General features: G+C 50.6%; 1 protein-coding gene across 4 annotated transcripts in view; it reads left to right on the top strand.

Annotated features, from left to right (window-relative positions):
* MAST2 (microtubule associated serine/threonine kinase 2) overlaps positions 1–6,255 on the top strand; it is a gene marked incomplete at its 5' end in the record, with an annotated part of 183,327 nt that extends 177,072 nt beyond the window's left edge. For all 4 annotated transcript variants that reach the window (XM_084211459.1, XM_084211458.1, XM_084211461.1 and 1 more), the window contains one exon: positions 266–6,255. In XM_084211459.1, the coding sequence (XP_084067585.1) occupies positions 266–2,355 (2,090 nt within the window). In that variant the 3' untranslated portion in view covers positions 2,356–6,255. The remainder of the gene's footprint in view (positions 1–265) is intronic.
* Between the last annotated feature and the right edge of the window lie 16,822 nt (positions 6,256–23,077).

Below are 23,077 nucleotides of genomic sequence, written 5' to 3'. Positions count from 1 at the left end.
TTGTCTGATCAAAGGTGTTTTTTTCCAGAAAAGTGTTCTCATAGCGGAGTGTTTCTTACTGTGCTCTGGTGTTGGGTGCTAATGATGTGAATTTCCATCAGAAGCCTGGCAATGTTGCCTTCAATATCACTGCTGTGCTTTGGAGTAACATAGCATTGTGTCTTGACTTATTTCCAATAATTTGTTTTAATGGCCAAATAGGTATTAATCTTCTTGGTATTTTTTCCTTTGTTCTTTTTGTTTTGTTTTTTTTTTTTCTTTTAAGTTGGTGGCAATTCTTCTCAGAGCAGCTCTCCCAGTTCCAGTGTTCCCAATTCTCCAGCCAGCTCTGGACACATCCGACCCAGCTCCCTGCATGGCCTAGCACCAAAGCTCCAGAGGCAGTACAGATCTCCAAGGCGTAAATCTGCAGGAAACATCCCTCTGTCCCCGCTGGCTCACACTCCATCACCAACCCCGCAGTCCACGTCGCCGCAGCGCTCCCCATCTCCTTTGCCAGGGCACTCAATTGGCAGCTCCAGTATCATCCAGTCTTTCCCAGTAAAACTACACTCCTCTCCACCACTGGTGAGACAAATTTCTCGCCCCAAAAGTGCCGAGCCCCCTCGGTCTCCTTTGCTGAAGAGAGTGCAGTCGGCCGAGAAACTGGCGGCCTCTCTGTCCTCCTCTGAGAAGAAGCTGGGCTCCTCACGGAAGCATAGCTTGGATATCTCCCACTCTGAGTTCAAGAAGGAGATGTTGCAGAGGGATCCCAGCCTCCAGAGCCTGCAGGAATCTGCCAACGAAACGACGGGCGGCAAACTCGGGCTGGCGGAAAAAGGGATGCTGCAGAAGCCGGGCTCGCGGAAGCTGGGTGCCATTCGGCAGGACAGGGTGGAGAGGAGGGAGTCCCTGCAAAAGCAGGAGGCCATCAGGGAAGTAGATTCTTCTGAAGATGAAACAGATGATGGTTCGGAAGATAGTCAGGATGGGAGAAGGGTGGACAAGCCCCGTGGCAGTGGAGACCAAGGCTCGGATTCTTTTAATGAGGATAATAAGTTTTCATCTAAATTGGAAAGCAAGGATAGTATTGAAGATGATGCCTTTCTACCTGAAGATCCAAAAGCTACAGAAGATTTGCAGAAGGGAAATACTCAACAAGCAAAGCCTGTTTCAGAGCCGCTGCAAATCAGTGTGCACCCCTCCCCGCCAGAGCTCCCCTCAAGAACTGCTACAGAAAAACTAGCTAACTCAGAAAAGCCATCCCTAAAATCAGAAACAACTGCAAAGGAGCATAAATTGCCAGAAAACAAAACTTTAGAGTGTTTTGGTCCAAAAGACAGATCTTCTGAAGCAATCAAAGATCTTGGGAGAACTCCAGGTACTCAAAAACCAGTAGATCTCACAGAACATATGCAGTGCCCATCTATCAAACTCCTGGAACTTGAAGAAGGTGATTCTTCTGGAACCTCCTGTGGTAAACTTGACTTGAAAGAGCCTGTGCTAACAGAAAGCAGTCAGAAAAACCAGGATTCTGAACCCCTGCTGGCACTTTCCTCATGGTGCCCAGCAAACACGAGCACTCCTGTGGCAGGGAGCCGCCCGGACCGCGGCGAGAAGGGTCGCCAGGAGACGTCTCAGCCTGTGGAACAGCACAGCTCCTCATTTCTGTCTCCTGGGAGCGCCAGTGAAACATCCCAAAGAAGTCCTAGCCCTGACAAGCAGCAGCCCAGCTCATCCCAGGCAGAGGGGGCTTTAACCTCCAGCAAAACCAGCCCAGCAGGACCCGTGTCCTCCCCACTCCTCATCCCCGGCGCCATCTCCGTGTCCCAGTTGGCGCCCCTGGCCCAGAGCGTGTTGGGCCCTTTGAAGCTCAGTATGTCTGGGTCTGGAGAGGTGGAAACCAGAAAGGATTTGGGGGCCTCTTCTAAAGAGGAGAGAGATTTGAAACAAAAAAGGCAGGAAATTTCACAAGTAGGAGAATGTCAAGAGAAAGCCAAACCCTCCAGCACAGATGGTCCGACCACGACGAGTGGGTCCTGTGCAGAGTCCTTGCACCCAGCAAAGCCCTGGGAGGCAGTGTGTCCCGTGGGGGCCAAAAAGGAGGCAACATGTCCTGTGGTGGTCAAAAAGGAGGCACTTTTTTGCAGTGCTAAAGCATCTGAGGCGTTGGCAGGGAGCTGCAAAATCACTCCGTCAAAAGAGCTGTCTCATGCTCTTGGACCAGCAGCTCTGAGAGCATCTCCTCTGCCAGATGGCAGCACGAGGCCCTGTAAAGAAGGGACTCTGGCACAAGCAAAAAGCAAAGAGGTTGGAAATCAGTTAAAAATACAAGACTTTCCCCTGTCACATGATGATGCTGTAAAGAAAACATAGCAGCATCGCTGGTACTCATGGACTGGAGCGTTCTACATTCAAAATAGAGACTGCATGTTTGAATTTTGTAATATACACTAATATAAAATAGAACTTGTGTACATCTATTTTTGGGAGGGTTTTTTTCATACTGTTTTTTGTGTTTTTTCATCCTTGCTATTCTATTTTTGTACACAGTAGTGCTTGCTGTTTGAGGTCTCTTTAGAACAGGGTATCTTTAAAGCAGGGCTTAAGAAACACTTTGATTTCATTTTTTTCCCTTCCACATCTTTTATTTTGCCTGAGTTTAGGGCCTGATGTGCTCCTCCCTCTAATTCTGCTTTTATTTGAGATCCCAAAAATCTGTGTGCAAAAAAGGCAGCTTGTTTTTAAATTTCTGCTTTTCAGCATTCTCTTTGAAATTCCATTGAAATTCGCAAATGTCAAGTTTTTGCTCCAGTTTTACAATCTGATGTCCCTTGACAAGAATAAGAACCTATGCTCTTGTCTGCAAGTTATTCTGAAACTACAGACCATCTTTGGTGCGAGTAAAACCTCTTTGTCACCATGTGTCTTCACAGTCCTGTGTCCTTAGAGGATGTGGAGACAAAGGACTTGGCTGGAGAGACTGGACAGAGAGAGATCCCTGTCTTCTCTTTAAAACAAGTAAGAGTATTTTTCAATGGAATTATCAGAAAGAGAAATCTCCAATCCATGAGCTGGCTTTTTTGGGATTGTTTTTACTTTTCTGTATGGGACACATGGCAACTTTTCCCTCAGTTTTTAAAATTTTAGAGATGTTTTATCTTCCTTTCTCTGGCTTCAGTTCATAACTTGCCCTGCCTTGGAGTAAGTGACCCCAGGAAAGGGGTGCCTGTAGGTTGGTTTTAAAGTAGAAACATTTGTAGTTGCATATTCTCCAGCGTGTCTGGCAAAGTTATCTCAATGAAAAACGACCTTTGGAGACTTTTCCTTCTCTTGGTGAGTCTAAATAGGTAGGGATTTTAAGGTGTCCCTTAACATTTCTGAATTGGGGCGAGGGAAACTTGCTGAGTTTTCTGAATCTGCCCATTTTAAAAACAAACCTATGAAGAGTTCAGACTCCTCGAGTTCTGTGGTCCAGCTGCAAGCAGACTTTAAAACACATGTGATATTTTCAGATTTCAGCTGTAATAGCTAGATCATTTCCACTGCTGGGGTCACTTTGCATTAAAAGCTTACTCTTTGCTCCTAGGTTTAGACATCGCTTTGCTCTAAGTGTGACCGACTCTGGGTGACAGTGCTCCTTGCTGAGGACTAGACCAATAATAATGCACCAATAAATGTGTTGAGTGGTGATACCTGTAGCACTGTAAGCCATTTCTTCATCCAATTAAAGGTTCCTCTCAAGGAACACTCCCATCATTTGTCCCAGATTGTGCTCAGCTTGTATCCTCATCTTGTCTGAGTGGATCTCCCTGCGGATCACCCGTGAGGGATAGCTCCCTGCTCCCTGCTTACTCAGAAGCAGAATGACTGTGCAACAGTATTCCAGGCTAAACCCCATCTCTGTTGGTCTGATTTCCTTACACTGCTGCTTCCTTCACTGTCTTGGCTTTCTCTGAACTTGAAGTTTTGATTCGCTTCCCCTGAATGCAAATATGTTTATTATATAGGAATATATTTTCTCTGTCTCTTTTAATCTGATTTCGGTACAACCCACGACTCGAAAAAAATCTCTGGAATCTCACCCTGTTTCTTTCTGTGTAGCAATTGATTCTCCCCATTATATACTTGATTTTGGCTGCTTGGATTTCATTTCTGGACCAAGGTTTGGTTTGGTTTGAGCTTTTTTTTCTTTAAACATGTTTAAATGAGTGTTTACTCCGTGTGTCAGTGTGAACATGTATGGTGTTGCTACTACACTAACCAAAGCCTCAGAGCTCCCAGGTAACACCTTAATAAACCTGGTTGTGGTGGTACTGAGAGCAGAGCCTGCTGTGCTGTCTCTCTGCTCTTTTCCCTGGAATTCCTAGGCTGCTCATATACACTTGGTTTGCAATTACAAACCACAGTATTTCCACTGCCTTGTCAGGGTCCTGGGTCTCTCCAGCCTCTCCAAGTGCTCTTGGTGGTGAGCATCATTCAGTGCTGATTTAGAGCAGTAGCAAGTAAGGAACAGACTTGGCAGGGTCTGGTACTTGCCTGGCTGGTTTTCTCCCTGATGGGTTGATCTGCTAAAAAACTGTTGAGAAACAGCGCAGGATATTATGGCATGGACAGGAATAGTGAAAAGTGGATTTGGCATCCTGAGTCTGTGGTAATTAGAAAGACAAGCCTCCTTGACAAGCTGATCTCCTGAGAGCACCTGACCTTGGCGAGATGGAAGTGTCTGTGTAAATTAAGGAGTGGTGTGAGGACGTGGTCTGAGCTGGCTGTTCTCTGGGTGGCAGGTCCCCCTTTTCCTTCTGTATTTAAAAAAGCTGAGGAGAAGACTGACCACTGCTCGTAGGAGGTGAGCACGGGGTGTGAGCCAGGCTGGGTAACCTGGTTCATGCCCCACGGGCAGGGGTGGGACCCTGTGACAGTACAGCTGTGAGCTGCTGACTCCCTGCCTTTGCAGGCACTGCTTCCCATGCTGAATTGCAGAATTATCCTTTCCTAGGCATAAAAGGAGGAGTGAAAACCCTTGCTATGTCGCAGCTTTTGCTGCTTTTGCCTCTGTTGGCCAAAGAAAAGGTGAGGTATGTGTTTCATTGCCTCTTTTGTAGCTACGGTACAGAGTGGTCAGTGCAATTAAAAATCCCTGGTTTTTTGGAAGCCAAAGCCAAACAGCGCTGCCAGGAAAGCATTCTAGCGAAGAATCCCCTGCTCTTGCTCAGTCCTGCAGTTTCCCTCAGTGTGCCAGGTGCCCCATCATCCCTGTTCTACCTGCTGTCAAATTTACATGGCGCACTTTAGCAAAAGGTTTGGGCAAAAAGACTTTCTCTATTAAATTTTGATAATAAGCCAAGTAGGTACACCAAGACTTATTCCTTGCTCTGCTATAAATTCCTTAAATACCTTCTCAAAAAAAAAAAAAAGCTCGCAGAATGTGTTGGGAAGGAACAGGAAGTTGGAAAAGCTGTGTCTGAGGGGCAGGAGTGTGTTCCCAGTGAGGTGGGAGCCACAAGCGTGAGGTGTGTGTTTGGAGAATGAGCCGTGCATGTCACCATCCAAATATGCTGCTTCCCTGCTTTGTTCCCCTCTTCCCTCCTGTCAGCTTGGATGTGTCTCCTGCTCCTCACCTGTGTTGGGATGGCGGCGCCTCAGCTGGTTCGGCCTCCGCAGCTCCTCTCTGCTCCTGCATCCCTGCCCCGTGCCTCAGTGTTATTTTTCCCTTTGTCTCTTACTGTTGCAAACTAAGAGAAATGGATGATATTTATTGTAAATATTAGACTTTAGTGTTGTACTGGCCACTCCTGGGTCTGAATGTTGGAGGCCTTTGGCTGCTGCTGTACTAAAGAGCGCTTGTGGGGGAAGGGGTAGGAGTGACCTGTGGGTTTGTTTGCCACACTTGCATTAAGGTGTGATTTGGAGTAATTTTTTTGTTTTGTTTTGTTTTGTTTTTCTTCCGAAGAGGGGAGGATAAAGTCTTTCTCTGGTTTTCTCTTACTGGATGTGAAGGATAATTCTGTACTTCTAGTAGAAGATTTGACAGAAGTGTGTGTTTACGTTGTGTTCGATTACCATATCCAGGTGGCTGTGAGAGCACCTCCTGCGCTGGGCTCTGCCAAGCCGTGTCACTCAGCACTTAGCTAGATAAGAGAAAGTGTGGAATTTCTGTGTTTTTAGAAACTTGAACAATTGCCACATAATAGCGGTGCAATAATTTTTATTCATGTTGTACCTGCATGTCGATGTTCAAATCCTCCTCCAAAATAAATAATTTTTTTTTTTTTACATAAATCCAAACTCGTGTTTGTCTCTTGGTTGGTCTCCCCTCAGTTTCTCATAGCTCTGGTGGTGGCTGTACTCCCAACCTGCCTGCTCAACCAGCTGCTTGATGGGGCAGAAAATGGCCTGTGGAGTGTCTGGGTACAGGAGTAACTCTGCCAGGCTGTTTGGGATTTTCTGCTCCACAGGCCAGGTGTGTGGCTAAGCCAAAGCTTTCCACTCTGGAACTCAAGCCCAGAATTTGCCATCCTCCACCAAGTCTGTAAGTTTATAGTGTTTTGTGTCCCTGCTAATGCAGGGTCCATGTAAAGGGCAAAAGGGGTAAAAACCTGTCAGATGTGAAACTTGGCTGAGCAAGATGAGGATGTGACTGGCCACAACTGCACACCGTGTCTGATGGGTGCAGGAATTAGATGCACAATAAAATCCAGAGGGCAGGGGCTTGGCATGGGCTTGGATTAGCCATGGGGCAAGAGCCAGCAGGTGCTACACAGCCCCTTTTTCACCCACTCATTTAGGCAGCCTTGATGCTGCACCACCCAAAACCTTTCCAGAAACAGATCTTCGCTTTTAACATTTGCAGGTGTTCCACGTGGTGCCCTCCACATGGAAAAGCCTTCAAAGGCTATTCCTGTCCTTGGAAATAGAGCTGGGGAGACGTTCATGTCTGGGGGGATTGGACTAATCCTCATTCGCTGCTGCCAAGGATGCTCAAAATATCCCGTGTCTCCGTGCTCCAGGGACGCTGCGGAGCGCGGATCGGGGGCGAAGCTCGGCTCCGTCCGCAGGAGATTTGCGGTGCCTCTGCCGGCAGCGCTGGCCGGGCGTCATCGCTGACGTGCGCTCATGAAAGAGAGATGCTCCTGCCCACGCCGAGCGGGCCCGGGGGACGGGAGCGGGCGAGGGGACAGCGGCGCCTCCCCTGGAATAACCCCCCTGTCCGTGGTGGCAAAGGCTCCCAGCCCGCCCCACGGCTCTGCCCCACGGCCCGAACCCAGAGCATCCTCTCCGGCAGCACAGCCTGAGGTGGGAGCAGCGCCCTGGATGAGCAGAGTTTGGTGCAAGGGCTTTTCAAATTACATTTTCATGGAAACAGAGATATTTTTCTCGTTTTTCAAGGCTGACTAGCTGCAGTTTAATTAGGGTTATTTTAAAGATATTTTTCTCCTTTTCCAAGGCTCACTAGTTGGAGTTTAATTAGGGTATTTTAACGTCCACAGCCCTCCTGTAGAGGTTTCCCCAGCCAGGAATAAGTATCTCTCAGTCCACAACAGTTTATTCTCCCAGAGGATCGAACCACAACAACTTAGGGCCATTTTTTCCTCCCAAATGATGGCATGGAAGTGGCAGCCCAGTGCACTTTGGTGCCCACTTGCCAACACTGAGATTTGACTCCTTCCCCCAGGATCAGAGGGTGTGGGTGAGTCCCACTGCCAGCAGCCTGGCTGCCTGCAGCTAACCTGGAATCTTGAAGGTGGGACCTGGGGGGAAAGCCAGAGCATCCTGCACAGGTGCACTGCTGGTCAGAGCATGGTGCTGATGGGTTTGATCCCTGTATGGGCCATTCACTTTACAATTGGCCTCATGGTCCTTGTGGATCCCTTCCAACTCAGAATATTCTGTGATTCTGTAAACAGTCTGCCCGCAATGGAAGCCCCAGCTGGAATTGCTGTTGGGTGCACTGGGGACTCCAGAGGAACTTGGGGCCCCTCAAGTGCTGCACCCCACATTTCTGCCTGTTCCCGTGTGGATCCAGGGCACTGAGTGCAGGGGCTGAGCTCGGGGGGTGTGCAGGTGTCTGTGGCTCCACAGGGTTTAACTCTTGCCATCTGCCTCTGCTCTGTGCAGCCTCACTCCCTGTGACCGTGGAAGCACCCAGGGCTGGCCTGCAGCCACCCCCTCCATCCTCCCTCATGTGCCAGTGGGCTTTACATTTTAAACGCTGATTAGGGCTGACCTCATATTTCAGAGCTTACTTCATAGTCACTAATGAGGGATTAGGAATGTTAAGCTAATTAGCAATCAGCAAACGAGGGCCCAGTCAGTCTCCTCAGCCTGACGTGCTGTCAATGAACGAGTTATTTGATGATTATCATAAACCTGCTCAAACGGGCTGCCTAATTCTGATGGGCAGGAGGGAACCAGGGCGAGCTGCAGCCCAGGTGATGGGAGCTCACAACCCCACACAGCCCTGGCCACTCTCCACAGACTGCAGGTGCAGGACACCTGCTCCTGGAGCCAAAGGATTAAAATAAGTAAAGAAATTGGGGTGGGATTTTTTTTTTCCATCTCAGATTTGAGTTATGGCTCAAACTTCCCAGCCTGACTGTTTTGGGAGAGGCTTTATCTGATGGGTCACCTGAGAAGAAATTGTCCACCCCTGGATGCTGTTCAGCTCCAAAAATACCCTCAAACCAAACCTTCCCTGCTGGGAAGCCTCCTCCCAGACCAGCCAGAGCAGCCTGGCTTTCAGCTGGGTTTCAACTCCCTGGGTCATTTATTATCCCATTATTTTGATTTTCTCCCACACCCCACCCTTCAGTCTATGAGGGAAGCAGGGCAGCCAGGAGGTAAGTGAGATGGAGGAGGGGGGGGAAGATAGCAGGGACCTGATCAATATTTCACTCTGGAAAGGGGGGAAAACCCCAAACCCCCAAATATAAAACCCCAGAGTGCTTGTGGGGATGAAGCATAGGGGGAAATGAATGGGACTAACGGGCTGTCCTGGCCCAGGAGGGATGCAGGGGTGCAGGGATGCAGGGGTGCAGGGGTGCAGGGATGCAGGGATGCAGGGATGCAGGGATGCTGGGCACTGTCCTTCTGCTGTTTCTCTGCTCTTTTCAGGGCACTCAGGACCCAAGGAAGCTCCACACCTGGGGATGGCCCCCCATGTGGATGGGGTGCTCAGCCATGTGCCAAGGACATGGTGCACAAGTGTGCAAGAGTGTGAGTAGTGTGCAGGAGTGTGCACGAGTGTGCAAGAGTGTGAGTAACTGTGTGTAAGTGTGCACGAGTGTGCAGGAGTGTGCACGAGTGTGAGTGTGCACAAGTGTGCAAGAGTGTGCACGAGTGTGCAAGAGTGTGAAAGAGTGTGCACAAGTGTGCAAGAGCGTGAGTGAGTGTGCACGAGTGTGAGTGAGTGTGCACAAGTGTGCAAGAGTGTGAGTGAGTGTGCACAAGTGTGCACAAGTGTGCAAGAGTGTGAGTGAGTGTGCAAGAGCGTGCAGGAGTGTGAGTGAGTGTGCACGAGTGTGCAAGAGAGTGAGTGAGTGTGCACGAGTGTGCAAGAGAGTGAGTGAGTGTGCACGAGTGTGCACGAGTGTGCAAGAGTGTGAGTGAGTGTGCAAGAGTGTGAGTGAGTGTGCACGAGTGTGCACGAGTGTGCAAGAGTGTGCGTGAGTGTGCACGAGTGTGCAAGAGTGTGAGTGAGTGTGCAAGAGTGTGCAAGAGTGTGCACAAGTGTGCAAGAGTGTGAGTGAGTGTGCACGAGTGTGCAAGAGTGTGAGTAAGTGTGCACGAGTGTGAGTGAGTGTGCAAGAGTGTGCACAAGTGTGCAAGAGTGTGAGTGAGTGTGCAAGAGTGTGAGTGAGTGTGCACGAGTGTGCAAGAGTGTGAGTGAGTGTGCAAGAGTGTGCACGAGTGTGCAAGAGTGTGAGTGAGTGTGCACGAGTGTGAGTGAGTGTGCAAGAGTGTGAGTGAGTGTGCAAGAGTGTGCACAAGTGTGCAAGAGTGTGAGTGAGTGTGCACAAGTGTGCAAGAGTGTGAGTGAGTGTGCAAGAGTGTGCAAGAGTGTGAGTGAGTGTGCAAGAGTGTGCAAAAGTGTGCAAGTGTGTGAGTGAGTGTGCAAGAGTGTGCAAGAGTGTGAGTGAGTGTGAGTAGTGTGAGTAGTGTGCAAGAGTGTGCACAAGTGTGCAAGAGTGTGAGTGAGTGTGAGTAGTGTGCAAGAGTGGGTGAGTGTGAGTAGCGTGCAAGAGTGGGTGAGTGTGAGTAGTGTGAGTAGCGTGCAAGAGTGGGTGAGTGTGAGTAGTGTGCAAGAGTGAGTGAGTGTGAGTAGCGTGCAAGAGTGGGTGAGTGTGAGTAGTGTGAGTAGTGTGCAAGAGTGGGTGAGTGTGAGTAGCGTGCAAGAGTGGGTGAGTGTGAGTAGTGTGAGTAGCGTGCAAGAGTGGGTGAGTGTGAGTAGTGTGAGTAGTGTGCAAGAGTGGGTGAGTGTGAGTAGCGTGCAAGAGTGGGTGAGTGTGAGTAGTGTGCAAGAGTGAGTGAGTGTGAGTAGCGTGCAAGAGTGGGTGAGTGTGAGTAGTGTGAGTAGTGTGCAAGAGTGGGTGAGTGTGAGTAGCGTGCAAGAGTGGGTGAGTGTGAGTAGTGTGAGTAGTGTGCAAGAGTGGGTGAGTGTGAGTAGTGTGCAAGAGTGGGTGAGTGTGAGTAGTGTGCAAGAGTGGGTGAGTGTGAGTAGCGTGCAAGAGTGGGTGAGTGTGAGTAGTGTGAGTAGTGTGCAAGAGTGGGTGAGTGTGCACGAGTGTGCACGAGTGTGAGTGAGTGTGCACGAGTGTGAGTGAGTGTGCACGAGTGTGAGTGAGTGTGCACGAGTGTGCAAGAGTGTGCGTGAGTGTGCAAGAGTGTGAGTGAGTGTGCACAAGTGTGCAAGAGTGTGAGTGAGTGTGCAAGAGTGTGAGTGAGTGCGCACGAGTGTGCAAGAGTGTGAGTGAGTGTGCACAAGTGTGCAAGAGTGTGAGTGAGTGTGCAAGAGTGTGCAAGAGTGTGCACAAGTGTGCAAGAGTGTGAGTGAGTGTGCACAAGTGTGCAAGAGTGTGCACGAGTGTGAGTGAGTGTGCACAAGTGTGCAAGAGTGTGAGTGAGTGTGCACGAGTGTGCAAGAGTGTGCGTGAGTGTGCAAGAGTGTGAGTGAGTGTGCACAAGTGTGCAAGAGTGTGAGTGAGTGTGCAAGAGTGTGAGTGAGTGTGCACAAGTGTGCAAGAGTGTGAGTGAGTGTGCACAAGTGTGCAAGAGTGTGCACGAGTGTGAGTGAGTGTGCACAAGTGTGCAAGAGTGTGAGTGAGTGTGCACAAGTGTGCAAGAGTGTGAGTGAGTGTGAGTAGTGTGCAAGAGTGGGTGAGTGTGAGTAGCGTGCAAGAGTGGGTGAGTGTGAGTAGTGTGAGTAGTGTGCAAGAGTGGGTGAGTGTGAGTAGCGTGCAAGAGTGGGTGAGTGTGAGTAGTGTGCAAGAGTGAGTGAGTGTGAGTAGCGTGCAAGAGTGGGTGAGTGTGAGTAGTGTGAGTAGTGTGCAAGAGTGGGTGAGTGTGAGTAGCGTGCAAGAGTGGGTGAGTGTGAGTAGTGTGAGTAGTGTGCAAGAGTGGGTGAGTGTGAGTAGCGTGCAAGAGTGGGTGAGTGTGAGTAGTGTGAGTAGTGTGCAAGAGTGAGTGAGTGTGAGTAGCGTGCAAGAGTGGGTGAGTGTGAGTAGCGTGCAAGAGTGGGTGAGTGTGAGTAGTGTGAGTAGTGTGCAAGAGTGAGTGAGTGTGAGTAGCGTGCAAGAGTGGGTGAGTGTGAGTAGCGTGCAAGAGTGGGTGAGTGTGAGTAGTGTGAGTAGTGTGCAAGAGTGGCTGAGTGTGAGTAGTGTGCCCGCGCGCACACGAGCGCACACCGGTGTGTGTGGGTGTGATCCAGCCGGGCTCAGCGCAGCCTCGCAGGGGAAGGAGCTTTGGCAGCCGCCGGCGTTGCTCTCCGGCCGGGGCCGCCGCGGTCTCTGGGAACGCGGGCGCTGCCCCTGCCCCGGGCGCAGCTCTGCCTTCTGCCGGGGGGTCCCCAAAGGGCCATTTTCAGCTCCTGGATGTGGGGGTGTGGGTGGTGGCAAAGGCTGCATGGATCTGGGGCAAGGACTCAGCTGGGATGCTCCTCTCGCTGCCTGGAACCCATTTTCCTGCCTTTCTGGGGATAAAGTAAAGCTTTCTCTTCCTTTGCAGCTAGTTTGGACAGAGGTTTCTTGCCCCCGTGGGCTCAGCGTTGGCCGGGACATGTGGCTGTGACCTCCTTGCTGCTGGGGCTGGATCCGTCCTGCCTCGAATCCGTGCCCTTCCCATGTGCCACCCCAGCCTGGCAGACTGGGAGCTAAAAATAAGTGAAATGCAGGGGATAACCGTGCGCCTAAATATATCCCGTCTTTAATTAGCACCAGGCGACTGCCTCGCAGTCACGTCCGTCTGCCCGCTAATCCCGGAGCCGCTCCCGCGTCACGGGGCTCCCCCGCCGCGCTCCCGTGAGCCCGGGCACGGAGCGGCCTCGCCGCGCTGACCCTCGGCGGGGGGAGGCCGGGGACGGCCGGCGTGGGAGGTGACACCGCCCGGGGGTCACAGCGGAGCGAGGAGGGTCAGGGGTGAGGCGCGGGCAGCGTCCTGCGGTGCTGAGCTGTGCGAGATGGGGGACCGGCAGGGATGGTGATGCCCTGGGCTGGGAATCCCTCTGGCTGAGGGATGATCTCCCATGGCGCTGCCTGGGGAGCTGCTCTGTGCAGGGCTGGGGCTGAACTCGGTGGGGTCAGGCGGGGAGAGCTCCCTCCTCCCCCGGATCTCACCTGGAGCATCCCTGGCTCTCGCTGGTACTCACCCGAGGCAGTGGGTCAGGCAGGATTCAACCCGTGGCAGCTTCATTGAGCTCCGTGGTCCTTCAGGGCCCTGGAAGTTGGAGTTGCACCACAGCTGCTGGTTTAGCATCTGGTTCTGTTTCTAATACAGACATGCCAATCACTCTTCCTGGTTTGACCCCCTTGCAAGGGCATTGGATGCCATCAGGAAGGGATGAACTAAACCTATGGGCCCTGTGGCTGCAAACCCTTCTCTGGTCAGTAGCTCTTCTGCTTTCCTAAAAGGCTGGATTTCCCCAAAACCAGCTTCTGGGGGGCTCTGTGAGCAGCACAGGCAGAGGGATCCTTTGGGGGGGATCCTTTGCTCCTCTGGGGTCTGTTTGCAGGGGAGGGCATTTGCTGCTCAAGGAGAGGGGTATGAACCCCAAAGAGTGTTGAGCGTTATGGGGAGGGCTGGAGGGATCTTCCTGAGGATCTGGGAATGCCGTGGCAGAGCCAGGAAAGGCCCTGTAGCACCTGGAGCTCTGTAGCACGGCCCAGCACATCAGGCTGGCAAGGGACAGCCTCCATGGCACCTCCACACTTTGGAGATACCGACCCAGACCTTGGCACGGGAGAAAAGCCCCTTTCCCCAGCGTGGGGCTGGCCTGGGGCTCCCGTGGGGCTGTGAGGTGGCTGCTCCCCTTCCCAGCCCCTGCTGCAGGTACAGAGGGTTCTCCAGCTGAATTCCAGCGCTGGGAAGTGGGGGACCCACAGGTGCTCCCCTGGAAAGCCAGGGGCTGCCAGCAGCAGGCAGGAGCAGGGCTTGGCTGGCGTCCCTGTGCACAGACAGTGATGGATTCCAGCAGCGTTCCTTCCCTCGGCAGCTGGGCTGCAAGGGAGCCTGCTCCAAAGGCAACATCCGTCAGGAGGGGTGCTGGGACCGGGAGGAGAAGGATGAGGAGCAAGAGGAGAAGGAGGAAGAGGAGGGGGATGGTTTTATTCCTTTGGCTGCCACGGTGACCTCTCAGGGATGACTCAATTTCTCCATCCCATCTGTCTCCTCCTAGCCCTGCATGGAAGGCTGGCAGCAGCAAAGGCATGTTTCCAACTGCCCAAAAATATTTGGGATGTGGGCAGTGGGCAGTGCCAGGGGTGTCAGGTGTGGCCCACACTGTGTGGGTGAACAGGCTCGTGGGGAACCGTTCTCTGTGCTGCAGGAGGGGAGAGCCCTGGGCTGGGCACGGCTTCAGCTGGGCAAGGTGGGCTGGTGCACCCCCTCCCTCACATTTGGGGTGGGGGAGCAGCTTTAGACGGGTGAAGGCAGCAGGTTTGGGGGCTGCTCAGGAGGAAGATGCACCTGGGGAGGTGACAGGGACACAGGGAGGAAGGTACACAGCTTCCTGGAGCTGATTCAGTTTCCCATCCTGAGTGAGGCTGGGATTTATCAGACATATTCAGAAAATAATCTCTGAACTGAAAATGATGCTGATGAACACTTGTGCCTCCAGTGAATCCTGGAGGAGGGATTTTTCTCCCTCAGGAGAAAGGTGAAAGGGCTGTGCAGCGTGTGCATCTTGCTCCCAGCAGAAGGCTTCTCTTCCCAGAAGGGCAGGAAAATTCTCTTAGAAATTGTAGACACACACAAAAATTACACCATGAAGTAGGAAGGAAAAAAAATAAAGAGCAACACAAAGCAGGAAAGGAAAAACACCAACAACCCGCCCTGTGCCCAGGATCAAAGCTGGGAGCCGTTTGGGAGCCCTTGGACAGGAACATTCCCTGGTTCCTCTGGCCAAGCTGCTGCTGTGAAAGGCTGCTTTGTTCCTGAGGCTCTGCACAGCTTTTCCTGCTGTGGACTTTGCTCCTGACGGCGCCTGGGCAGGTGGGATGGGGCAGGTGGGATGGGGCAGGTGGGATGGGGGAGGTGAGATGGGGGAGGTGAGGTTGGGCAGGTGAGATGGGGCAGGTGGGATGGGGCAGGTGAGGTTGGGCAGGTGCTGGGACCAGGGACACGCCGGCTCTGCTGCAGCAGCAGAGCTTTGATGGGGGCAGAGGAGCAGGAGAAGGAGCCCGGCTGCTCCTCTCCCCACCCAACACTGAGGGCAGGTATAAAACACCCAGAACTATTTATTCCAGGAGTGATGTGCATCCAAGTGCCCTTGCACTCCTCCTCACCCCCTCTTCCACCCTGAATCCTGCATTCTCCTCAGGTCTTCACAAACTTTAGGCCAAATTAACACTTGCTTTTTATTTTTTTAGTTTAGTTTAGTTTTTGTTTTTTTTAATGACCTGTGTTTGTTGTCCTGGCTTGGTGTTGAACTGCACCATTACCCGACACTGGAATTTCCCTTCCACAGCTCCTTCAAGGTTCTGGGGCCTCACCATCAGTGCTGGCACAGCTGTATTTGGCCAAAATTCCCCTTGCCAGAAATAAGGAGAAGCGAGGTCCCGCATCCTCCAGGTCTCCAATCTCCAGGGTCCTACATCCCCATATGCCACATCTCAAGCGTGGGAGGGACTCTGGGGCTGACCCAGCCCCTTTAGCTCGGCGGTGTCTCACAGCCCAAGCCCTGTCCAGGTGCCAGGGGTGGTCACGGTGCCTGGTTCCTGCGGCTCCAGCCTGGGGCAGGAAGGGCGGCTCTGGCCAGAGCCCAGCCCGGAAAGCTCGGCCGGGCCCTTGCTCAGCCCGGCAGTGCGGTGGGGTGGGGAGAGCTGCCAGGAACAGACCAGCCCTGTGCAAAAATGGGAACTTGTGCTGCCGATGAAAAGTGCTTTCTTTGGGTAGGATGTTTGTGTTTCCTTTGGCAGGGCGGCCGCGGGAGCGTGCACAGCACCTGCCCAGGGCGGCTGGCTCTGCTCTCAGTGCACCCATCCTGCCCCTTCCCTTGAAAGTGTGAACAAAGGCAAAGTTTGGGAAATGCTCCAGCCACAGCTCTGGTTGCAGCAGGCTTGTTAATATCGAGTGCCTCTCCTGGGCACAGCCCTGGGGCAGCAGCTGGGAAAGCTGGGATCTTGCCCAGAAGCCCAGGCAGGAGCACAGGGAAGGTTTTTGGGATGCAGGGGCACAACCTGGCCCCTGCCCTGCTGACATCCATCCTAGTCTGCCTGAAGATGCTCCACCATGGGACATGCCTTTGCTTGCCCCTGAGGCCTTGTGACAGCTCATGCTCCTCTTCCTGTTCCTTATCCCTCTTCTGGGAACCAGACCCTGAGTTGCTCTAGTTTGCATCAGGGCTGGGAGGCTGAGCCAGCTGGAAGTGAGGAGCTGCCTCCTCCTGCTCCAAGGGAGAAGTCAAGGCTTTGCCCCTCGTCTGGGGGAGATGACTTGGGTCTGGTGGGGCCAGGGAAGGGAAGGGCTCTGGGTAGGTGGCTGTGCACAGGAGAGCTGGAGCCCGGGGAAACCCACACTGGGTTTTGCCCTGAAACGTGCCAGTGACTGGGCAGGGGTGGCCAAGGTGTTTCCCAGGAGCCACCACCACCATCGAGGATGGGTTTGCAGGAAGGAGAGTGAGCAGCAACCCAGGCTGGTGCTCTGCAGCCTTTTCTTCTTCCTCCACCACACCTTCAGCCCAGGGAGCACAGAGACATTTTGGCATTTTGTCCCCTACCCATCACTTCTCTTCAAAGTCAATCAGATCTCGGCGAGAAAGATTTGCCATCAGAAAGAAAAGATTTGGTGAAAATAACAGTCAAGATAAAATGTGGAGAAAATGGTAGCCAGGGAAGTAGATTATGCTGGTCAGAGTGAAGCCTCTGTCCTTCCAACCCTTCTGGGCTCATGGACAACATTGATATAGAAAGGCTAATGCTGGTGTGGGATTGTGCCAGCTCAACAAAAATCAGTGTGGGATGTTTCCCCCCATCCCCGAAAGTATTTTCCAGACTCAAATTTTGTAGATTACCATTTTGTTCCAATTTGGATGAGGCCTGACAAGCAAGACGATGAGATTTCCCATGAAATGGGGATTCTGGGTCTCTGGCCAACCCTAATCCAGCAGTTCACTTGAAAGTTGCTGACTGCTGCTCCAAGCTTGGACTTGATGCTCCAAGGAGGGAAATGCTGCATCTCATGTCTCAGGGATGAATTGTGGGATTCAGGCAGCTCCCTCTATCTTGGGTACCTTCACAATCACCCCAACCCCAGGGAGACTGGTGAGAGTAGCAGCTGCCCTGACTGCATTTCCAGGCTCAGGTGCTCCATTCATGGCAGAGGCACCTGATGGATCCCACATTTCAGCTGTGCATGTTGAAGTGGGATGGAGGGGACAGGCAATCACATTCCTCATGGATTTTGGGCTGCTCAAGGTGCTGTGCAGCACACTCACCACCCTGCCCTTTCCTGATGACTGTGGTACTCGGAGCTATGGCTGTGGTTGTGTTGCTCCTGCTGCCCAGCAACACAGTGTCTGTTAGGCTAAACCATTAGACTAAAATAAGTCTGTTTTGAGAGATGAAACCAAGGAGGAAAAGTGAAGCAGCTTGGTTGCTGCAACAAGCCCCAGGTTTCAAACCAAACCCTGATCCCTTACATCAAGGCATTATGGCTGGGGGAGGATGGGCTTTTGGAGGTGTTTGGGATTTTCCTGACAGATTTTTTTTCCCATGGGCAAGATCCTCACATGAATCTCCCACTACAGGGGGTTCCTAGATGGGGGGAGAAAAGAAATCCCATGAAAGCAGCCTGGGGACTTTTGTCCATGCATCCTGCAGCCCTGCCCTATGGTGCCACGCCTGGGGGTGCCAAGCCATTGCCTGCCCCTGGGAAGGGTCCTGTGTGTGAGTGGGGGGAACCCAGGGGACTTGCAGGAAGCTCTGTGGAACTGCTGAGGATGGAAAAATCCTCGGGATCTGCCCTTTCTCTGAGAAGACATCTGAGCTGGGAGGTGTTTTTCTTTCCATCCAGTCAGCACGGCTGCTTGGAAATTTCCTACGCCGGCTCTGGCTGTGATGTTTTCATAACACAACGAGCAGCCTGGCAAAGCCCTGGAAAACCATTCGCCAATTAGTGACTTACATCTTTCCTGCAATTCTACCTCATTAGCCCTTATTAAAAAGAAATAAATGAAATAATAATAAAAAAAGAGCCAGGCCCCTGGAGCACCTTACAGAGTCCTCTCATTTCCTTGCTGTTTCCCCATTGCTCACCTCTTGCCTGGGGGTGCCAGTGCAGTGAACGCTGGCCCACAGAGCCCATGGCTCATCCCTTGGGTACCACGTGGCTGCTGCTGTTCCAGGTGATGTTTCTAAGGGGCTGCATCCCTCCAGTGCTGTGGGCAGGACAGCAGGGAGCACCCCGAGCTGCTGCAGCATGGGGTGAGCTCCTTGCTGGGTATAATGACAGATGGCTGAGTGAGCCCATCAGCCCACCATCTGGGTGCTCCCAGCACCCCTGCTCCATGATCAGGGGCTTTTCTGCCCACTTGGGTGCTCCCTGCCTGCTGGTGGAGGGGCCCCTGGTGCGGGTGATGGAGGGAATGCTGACTCAGCAGCTGAAAAGGCTTACACGGCCCTGTGAAAAATGCTGATGCAGCATTTTTTCAAAAAAAATGGTTGACTCAGGAGGTTGGAAAAATGTTGCTTGTTAGTCTGCAAAAAGGTCGACTCATGGGGCTGCAAAAACACCGAGCCACACACAGTCACAGCCGCTGGCCCTAAATTTCTGAGGATGCTTGGGTGGCACCCCATCAGACTGCCAAGTTTAAGGGGCACTCCATCCCCCCAGGTCTGCCCTTCTTGCCATCCTCTGTGTTTGTAATGAAAGAGAATCAGCAACACCGCCCCCAAACTCACTGATTTTTCAGTGGTTCCAATGCTTGGTGCTCATGAAGGAATTGTGAAAGCAAAGAGTGATTTCCCCAAGTCCTGCAAAATCTAGGTGAGTGGATGCAGCTGAGCCATGTCTTTCCTAAGTCTGCTCAAGTGGTGCATGCCCTCCTCTCCCCCCAGCAGCAACAGTGGCATCACCAAACGTGGTTTTCCCTGCTGGCAGAGGAAGCAGTGAGCCGTGCAGGAGCGCTGCTGATGGCTCCTGCTCCCTGGGAAGGCGCTGTGCAAGGAGCGCAGGGAAGGCTCCATTAAGGAGAGCGCGTGTGCTACGTGTATTCCTCCCTCCTCCCAGCCCCAGGAGGGGCTTGCTCTCCAGCCTAGAGGAAATCAGACTTCTGCAAGGCTTTTTTAAAAAATTTTTTTAAAGCTTCTGTTAAAGGTGATGCCCATGGCCTCGGCTGGGAGACAGACACAGCTACACCAAGGCAGCCCAACCACGCTGCAGTTTGGAATTTATTAGAAACAGCTGTCAGTACATCCTTCTAAAACATTACATGTCAATGTGCTTTATTGCAATTTTTTTTTTTATTGCATTTTTTTTTTTGATCTAGAGCAAGTAGGCCCAGGATGCTTAGTGTCTGGGATTTAAAAGCCCAACCATCTAGTAAAAGAAAGTACAGCAAAATTGTAACACACCCGGTGACAAGTACAGTGTTGCATTACTGAGCTAGAAACTACAGGATGACTTGTCAGAAAACACTAACATACACTTGGTTTCCTTATGAAGCAGTTTGTTTCTTTTCTTTAAAAGTTAAACTACATGAATTCCTTTTTTATTTCTTTTCTTCCCCCCACCCCCCTCCCCGACTACACCATAAACGACAGAAGAACAGATTTTACACAAATAACAAACAAGAGTACCAAAGTTACATGCTGGAATTCATCTGGAAAACAAAATAATTCAATAGCTTCTGGAGAAGCAGGTTCTTAACAGATGCAGTTTCCCTTAAAAGAAAAAAGAAGTCAAAGAAAAGCAGAAACATTGATGCAAAGGTTGTACAAAGGAGTGTGCTGTTATTTCAGCCCTCGACACAAGATCAAACACCCACTCATGCTTTACATTGAACCACACCTTGTACAAAGAGTCCACTCACAAAGGGACACGCACCAACACCACCCATTGCACATCAGCTCTGGACAGGGGGCACTGAGGGGCCACTGCAACGTGCAAACAATCACTGCATCTCACAGGAGAGCAAGAGGGGTTTCTTTTGCTAAGTCTTTGCTTGGGACACCACTGAATGCTTTGTCCCAGAGTAAATGACACCCCAAATCAACTCTGTTTACAAATATAGTAGCAACCCCCCCGAGGAAATCCAGAGTTCAGCATTTCAGAAGCACATATGCAAGATGAATACAATAAACTCCTTTTCGTTTGACAAAAAACCCAACCCAATTCTGCCTAAACACGTGGCAGAATGTGCTAACAGTGAGTTTTGTTTTATTTTTAAGGGGCAGTGCCACTTACAGCTAATGCATATAAATGTGTACGTGGATATATTTTACACATATCTATATACATACAGTACAGATACACACACACGCACGCGCACACACACACACGGATGATGCAGACCATTACAATCCCATGGTGCAATAAACAGCCAGATATACAAAATTAACAGATTTTCATCAAACAGATCTTTGCTGGATGTAGAAGTCACTCACGAAAACAAAACAGATTCAAACCCCGACCCAGCTGACTGAACGTGAGCCCCCCACCGCAGCCAGCAGAGACCTGGGGCTGGCCCCAGCGTCCTACAAGCCCCTGCTGGGGGGTGACAGTCACCCTTAGAGACCTTTTCTTTTGTCTTTGGATGCAGGAACTTTCTCCAAACGATCCCAAGCCTCTTGCTACAAGCACTTGGAGAGTGCATGGCAGCGGCGCTGCTGGACACGGGGGAATGTCCCTCCCCTCGTTTGCCAATGCCAATCTCACAGAAGCAATCCCAAGGGAAGGTGGTGGAGGGGGCATCAAATTAAAGCTGCTTTCTCTAATACAGGTTGATCAGCAAAGTGGGGTTTTTTCCTACCAAAAAGGGCCCGTCTCACTTTTTTTTTCCTTGCCTCTGAAGCTCATATTACGTTTTTTAAAGGCAAACTTTAGAACAAATGGCGAGTCTAGTCATAAAATAAGGTGAGTCTATGCCAATAGTAATTTAAAAAATGCAAATTCTGCATTAATTGTATGGAGCCAGCCCCTAAGACCAGCACTTCAAGCACTGTCATCATCTAAACAGTTAACAAGCTAAAGCTCCCAATCTGCCCCTTTGAACAAACAGGAAGGAACTGAAAAGATTTCAAGAGAGATTTCCCCCCCCCATTCGGTGGAAAGTATTTCTGCCCACAGAATGCAAGATTCACAAAAATGTTGGCCAAACTTCATGTAACCCCGTCCAAAGCTGCTGCTCACGCAGGGCTGAACTGGCCCAGCCTCCCAAGGAACAGGCCAGTGCTTCTTTGGGCTGGTCCTTCCCTTCTCCCAGTGCCAAGGGAAACAAGGGGATCAGCAGAGCAAGTTCCCTTCCCAAACAGAAAGGGCAGCAGCTCCTCAAGGATTTGTACCAATTCCCTAAACCTCTCCTGCATGTGCATTTAAGGAGATTACAACTGGTTATTCCAAAGAGAAGGGTCTGCTCTGGCATCTCCTCTTATTTCATGGTTCCAGGCAGAGGTTTCTGGTTCATGGTCTGTCTTCTGCTTCAAACTACAAACAGAGGGATGCTTTAGGGTGCTGATCCTTCCTCTCCACTAAAGCTATTTGCTTTGAATGCTGAATTTGAGTGAGCCTGACCCCCTCCCTTCACAGCATTTTTGTTCTTCGGGAATGCTATTTTGATTCTGCTATTGCAAAAGCAGAGATTGCAAATCAACCATAAGGAAACTATACCTTAGGAAACTTGATTTTAAACATGGTCTGAACAAAACAACCCCAAACCCATCATAGTGCTTTGTAAAACTGCATTTTGAACCTGTCTGTCTCTTACCCCTCCTGATCCACAAGCAGTACCTGTTTCATGTCTGCACAATGCAGCAAGCATACAAGACTCACTAACATTTCAGATTTTTATTCCCTGTTAGTGTAACAAAAGATAAAAAAATAAACAGACATTCAAAAACAGAAGCGAGATTGTTCAAGTACCAAATAAGGGGCTTTTCCAAACTTAAAGTGTGACACTCCTATAGCAATTCTGCTGTTTTAAACAGCCACAGCGTTCAGTTACAGACATGGTGCCACCTAAGCCTGCAGAGAGCCCAGGATTTGGGGCAACCGAGACCCTCATCCTTCTCCTGTCCTCCCCAAAACAGCACTAAGTGTCAACATTCATTTCCACAGTCCCATCACAGTTGCCTGGCTTTGAGAGAGAAAAACTTTGATGTTTGCCCTGCTGTGACTAGAATTCAGCTGTGATTAAATGCAAGTTTTTTTCCTGGGAATGGCTTTTGGTTGTGGAAGTCTTGCTAACACTAGTGTCAGCGAGAAAAGAATCAGGCCCATCACATTAAACGGACAACTTCTTTAACATCTGCCACCTCAAGAGAGATGAGTGTGGAAAGAGCATTTTATTTTTGGCATAAGACAAAGGGCTATACTGGATATAACTCTAGATTGCAACTACCAATGGTGCAAAGCAGCAACTCGCTTCACTGCTGATGAGAATGAAATAAAAACCCAAAGACAACCCCCAAAACTAGAGCACTCCAGTATCAGAAGGTGGACAATTGCACATTACTGCTTCACACACTAGTGAAGCATCTGTTGGGATATACTTCTTGTTTCTAGGTTGGTTCTTCCCATGCTCAGATTACTTGTGATCAACAAACAAAGTAATGGGAAAAGATTTATAACTTACTAACTTCAAAAACATGGCACTCGTGGCTGATACAATGGGGCCAATGGCAACTGTGGAAGCAGACCTGATTTCCATCCATACCAATACAAAATACTGAAACACCCCTAATTCCCTGCAAATATACTTCAAAACAGATTAGAAGAAACTGTGCATATTCGAGTTTCAACATCCCCTCCCCCCTCCCCCATTTAACACTGTGCAAAAGTTATTTATTCAACTCTACATATATATTTAATACAACATGGGTCAGTGAGATCAATGTTCCTCTAACTGCAGCCTGGTACCAGATGGCTGCTACGACAGTGAGGCTACTTCCCCCTTTCCTCCTGATGTTCTGACTCTTAAAATTAAAACCTTCTCACATCTTACTGTTTTAAAAGAACTTGAGTTTCTTTGTTTTGCCTCTTTGTTCACATTTCCTGTATTTGTTTCAGGCTTAACAGCTGCTTTTCATCCTGGGGTGTAATCCTGCACCTCACAGGCCCATTTCTGATTTCTCAGTCATGCAAGTGCAGAGCAGCTCCTGGAAGCTGTGGGTTCTCTCACAGGTCTAATGCTACTGAGCAAACAGAATGAGGCCAAGCACAAAGAGAGGTG

The sequence above is a fragment of the Fringilla coelebs genome (assembly GCF_963513975.1).
Source record: "Fringilla coelebs genome assembly, chromosome: 9".
Taxonomy (NCBI): Eukaryota; Metazoa; Chordata; class Aves; order Passeriformes; family Fringillidae; genus Fringilla; species Fringilla coelebs.
The sequence above is the reverse complement of the archived record's forward strand: the minus strand, read 5'-3'. Positions and strand labels throughout refer to the sequence as shown.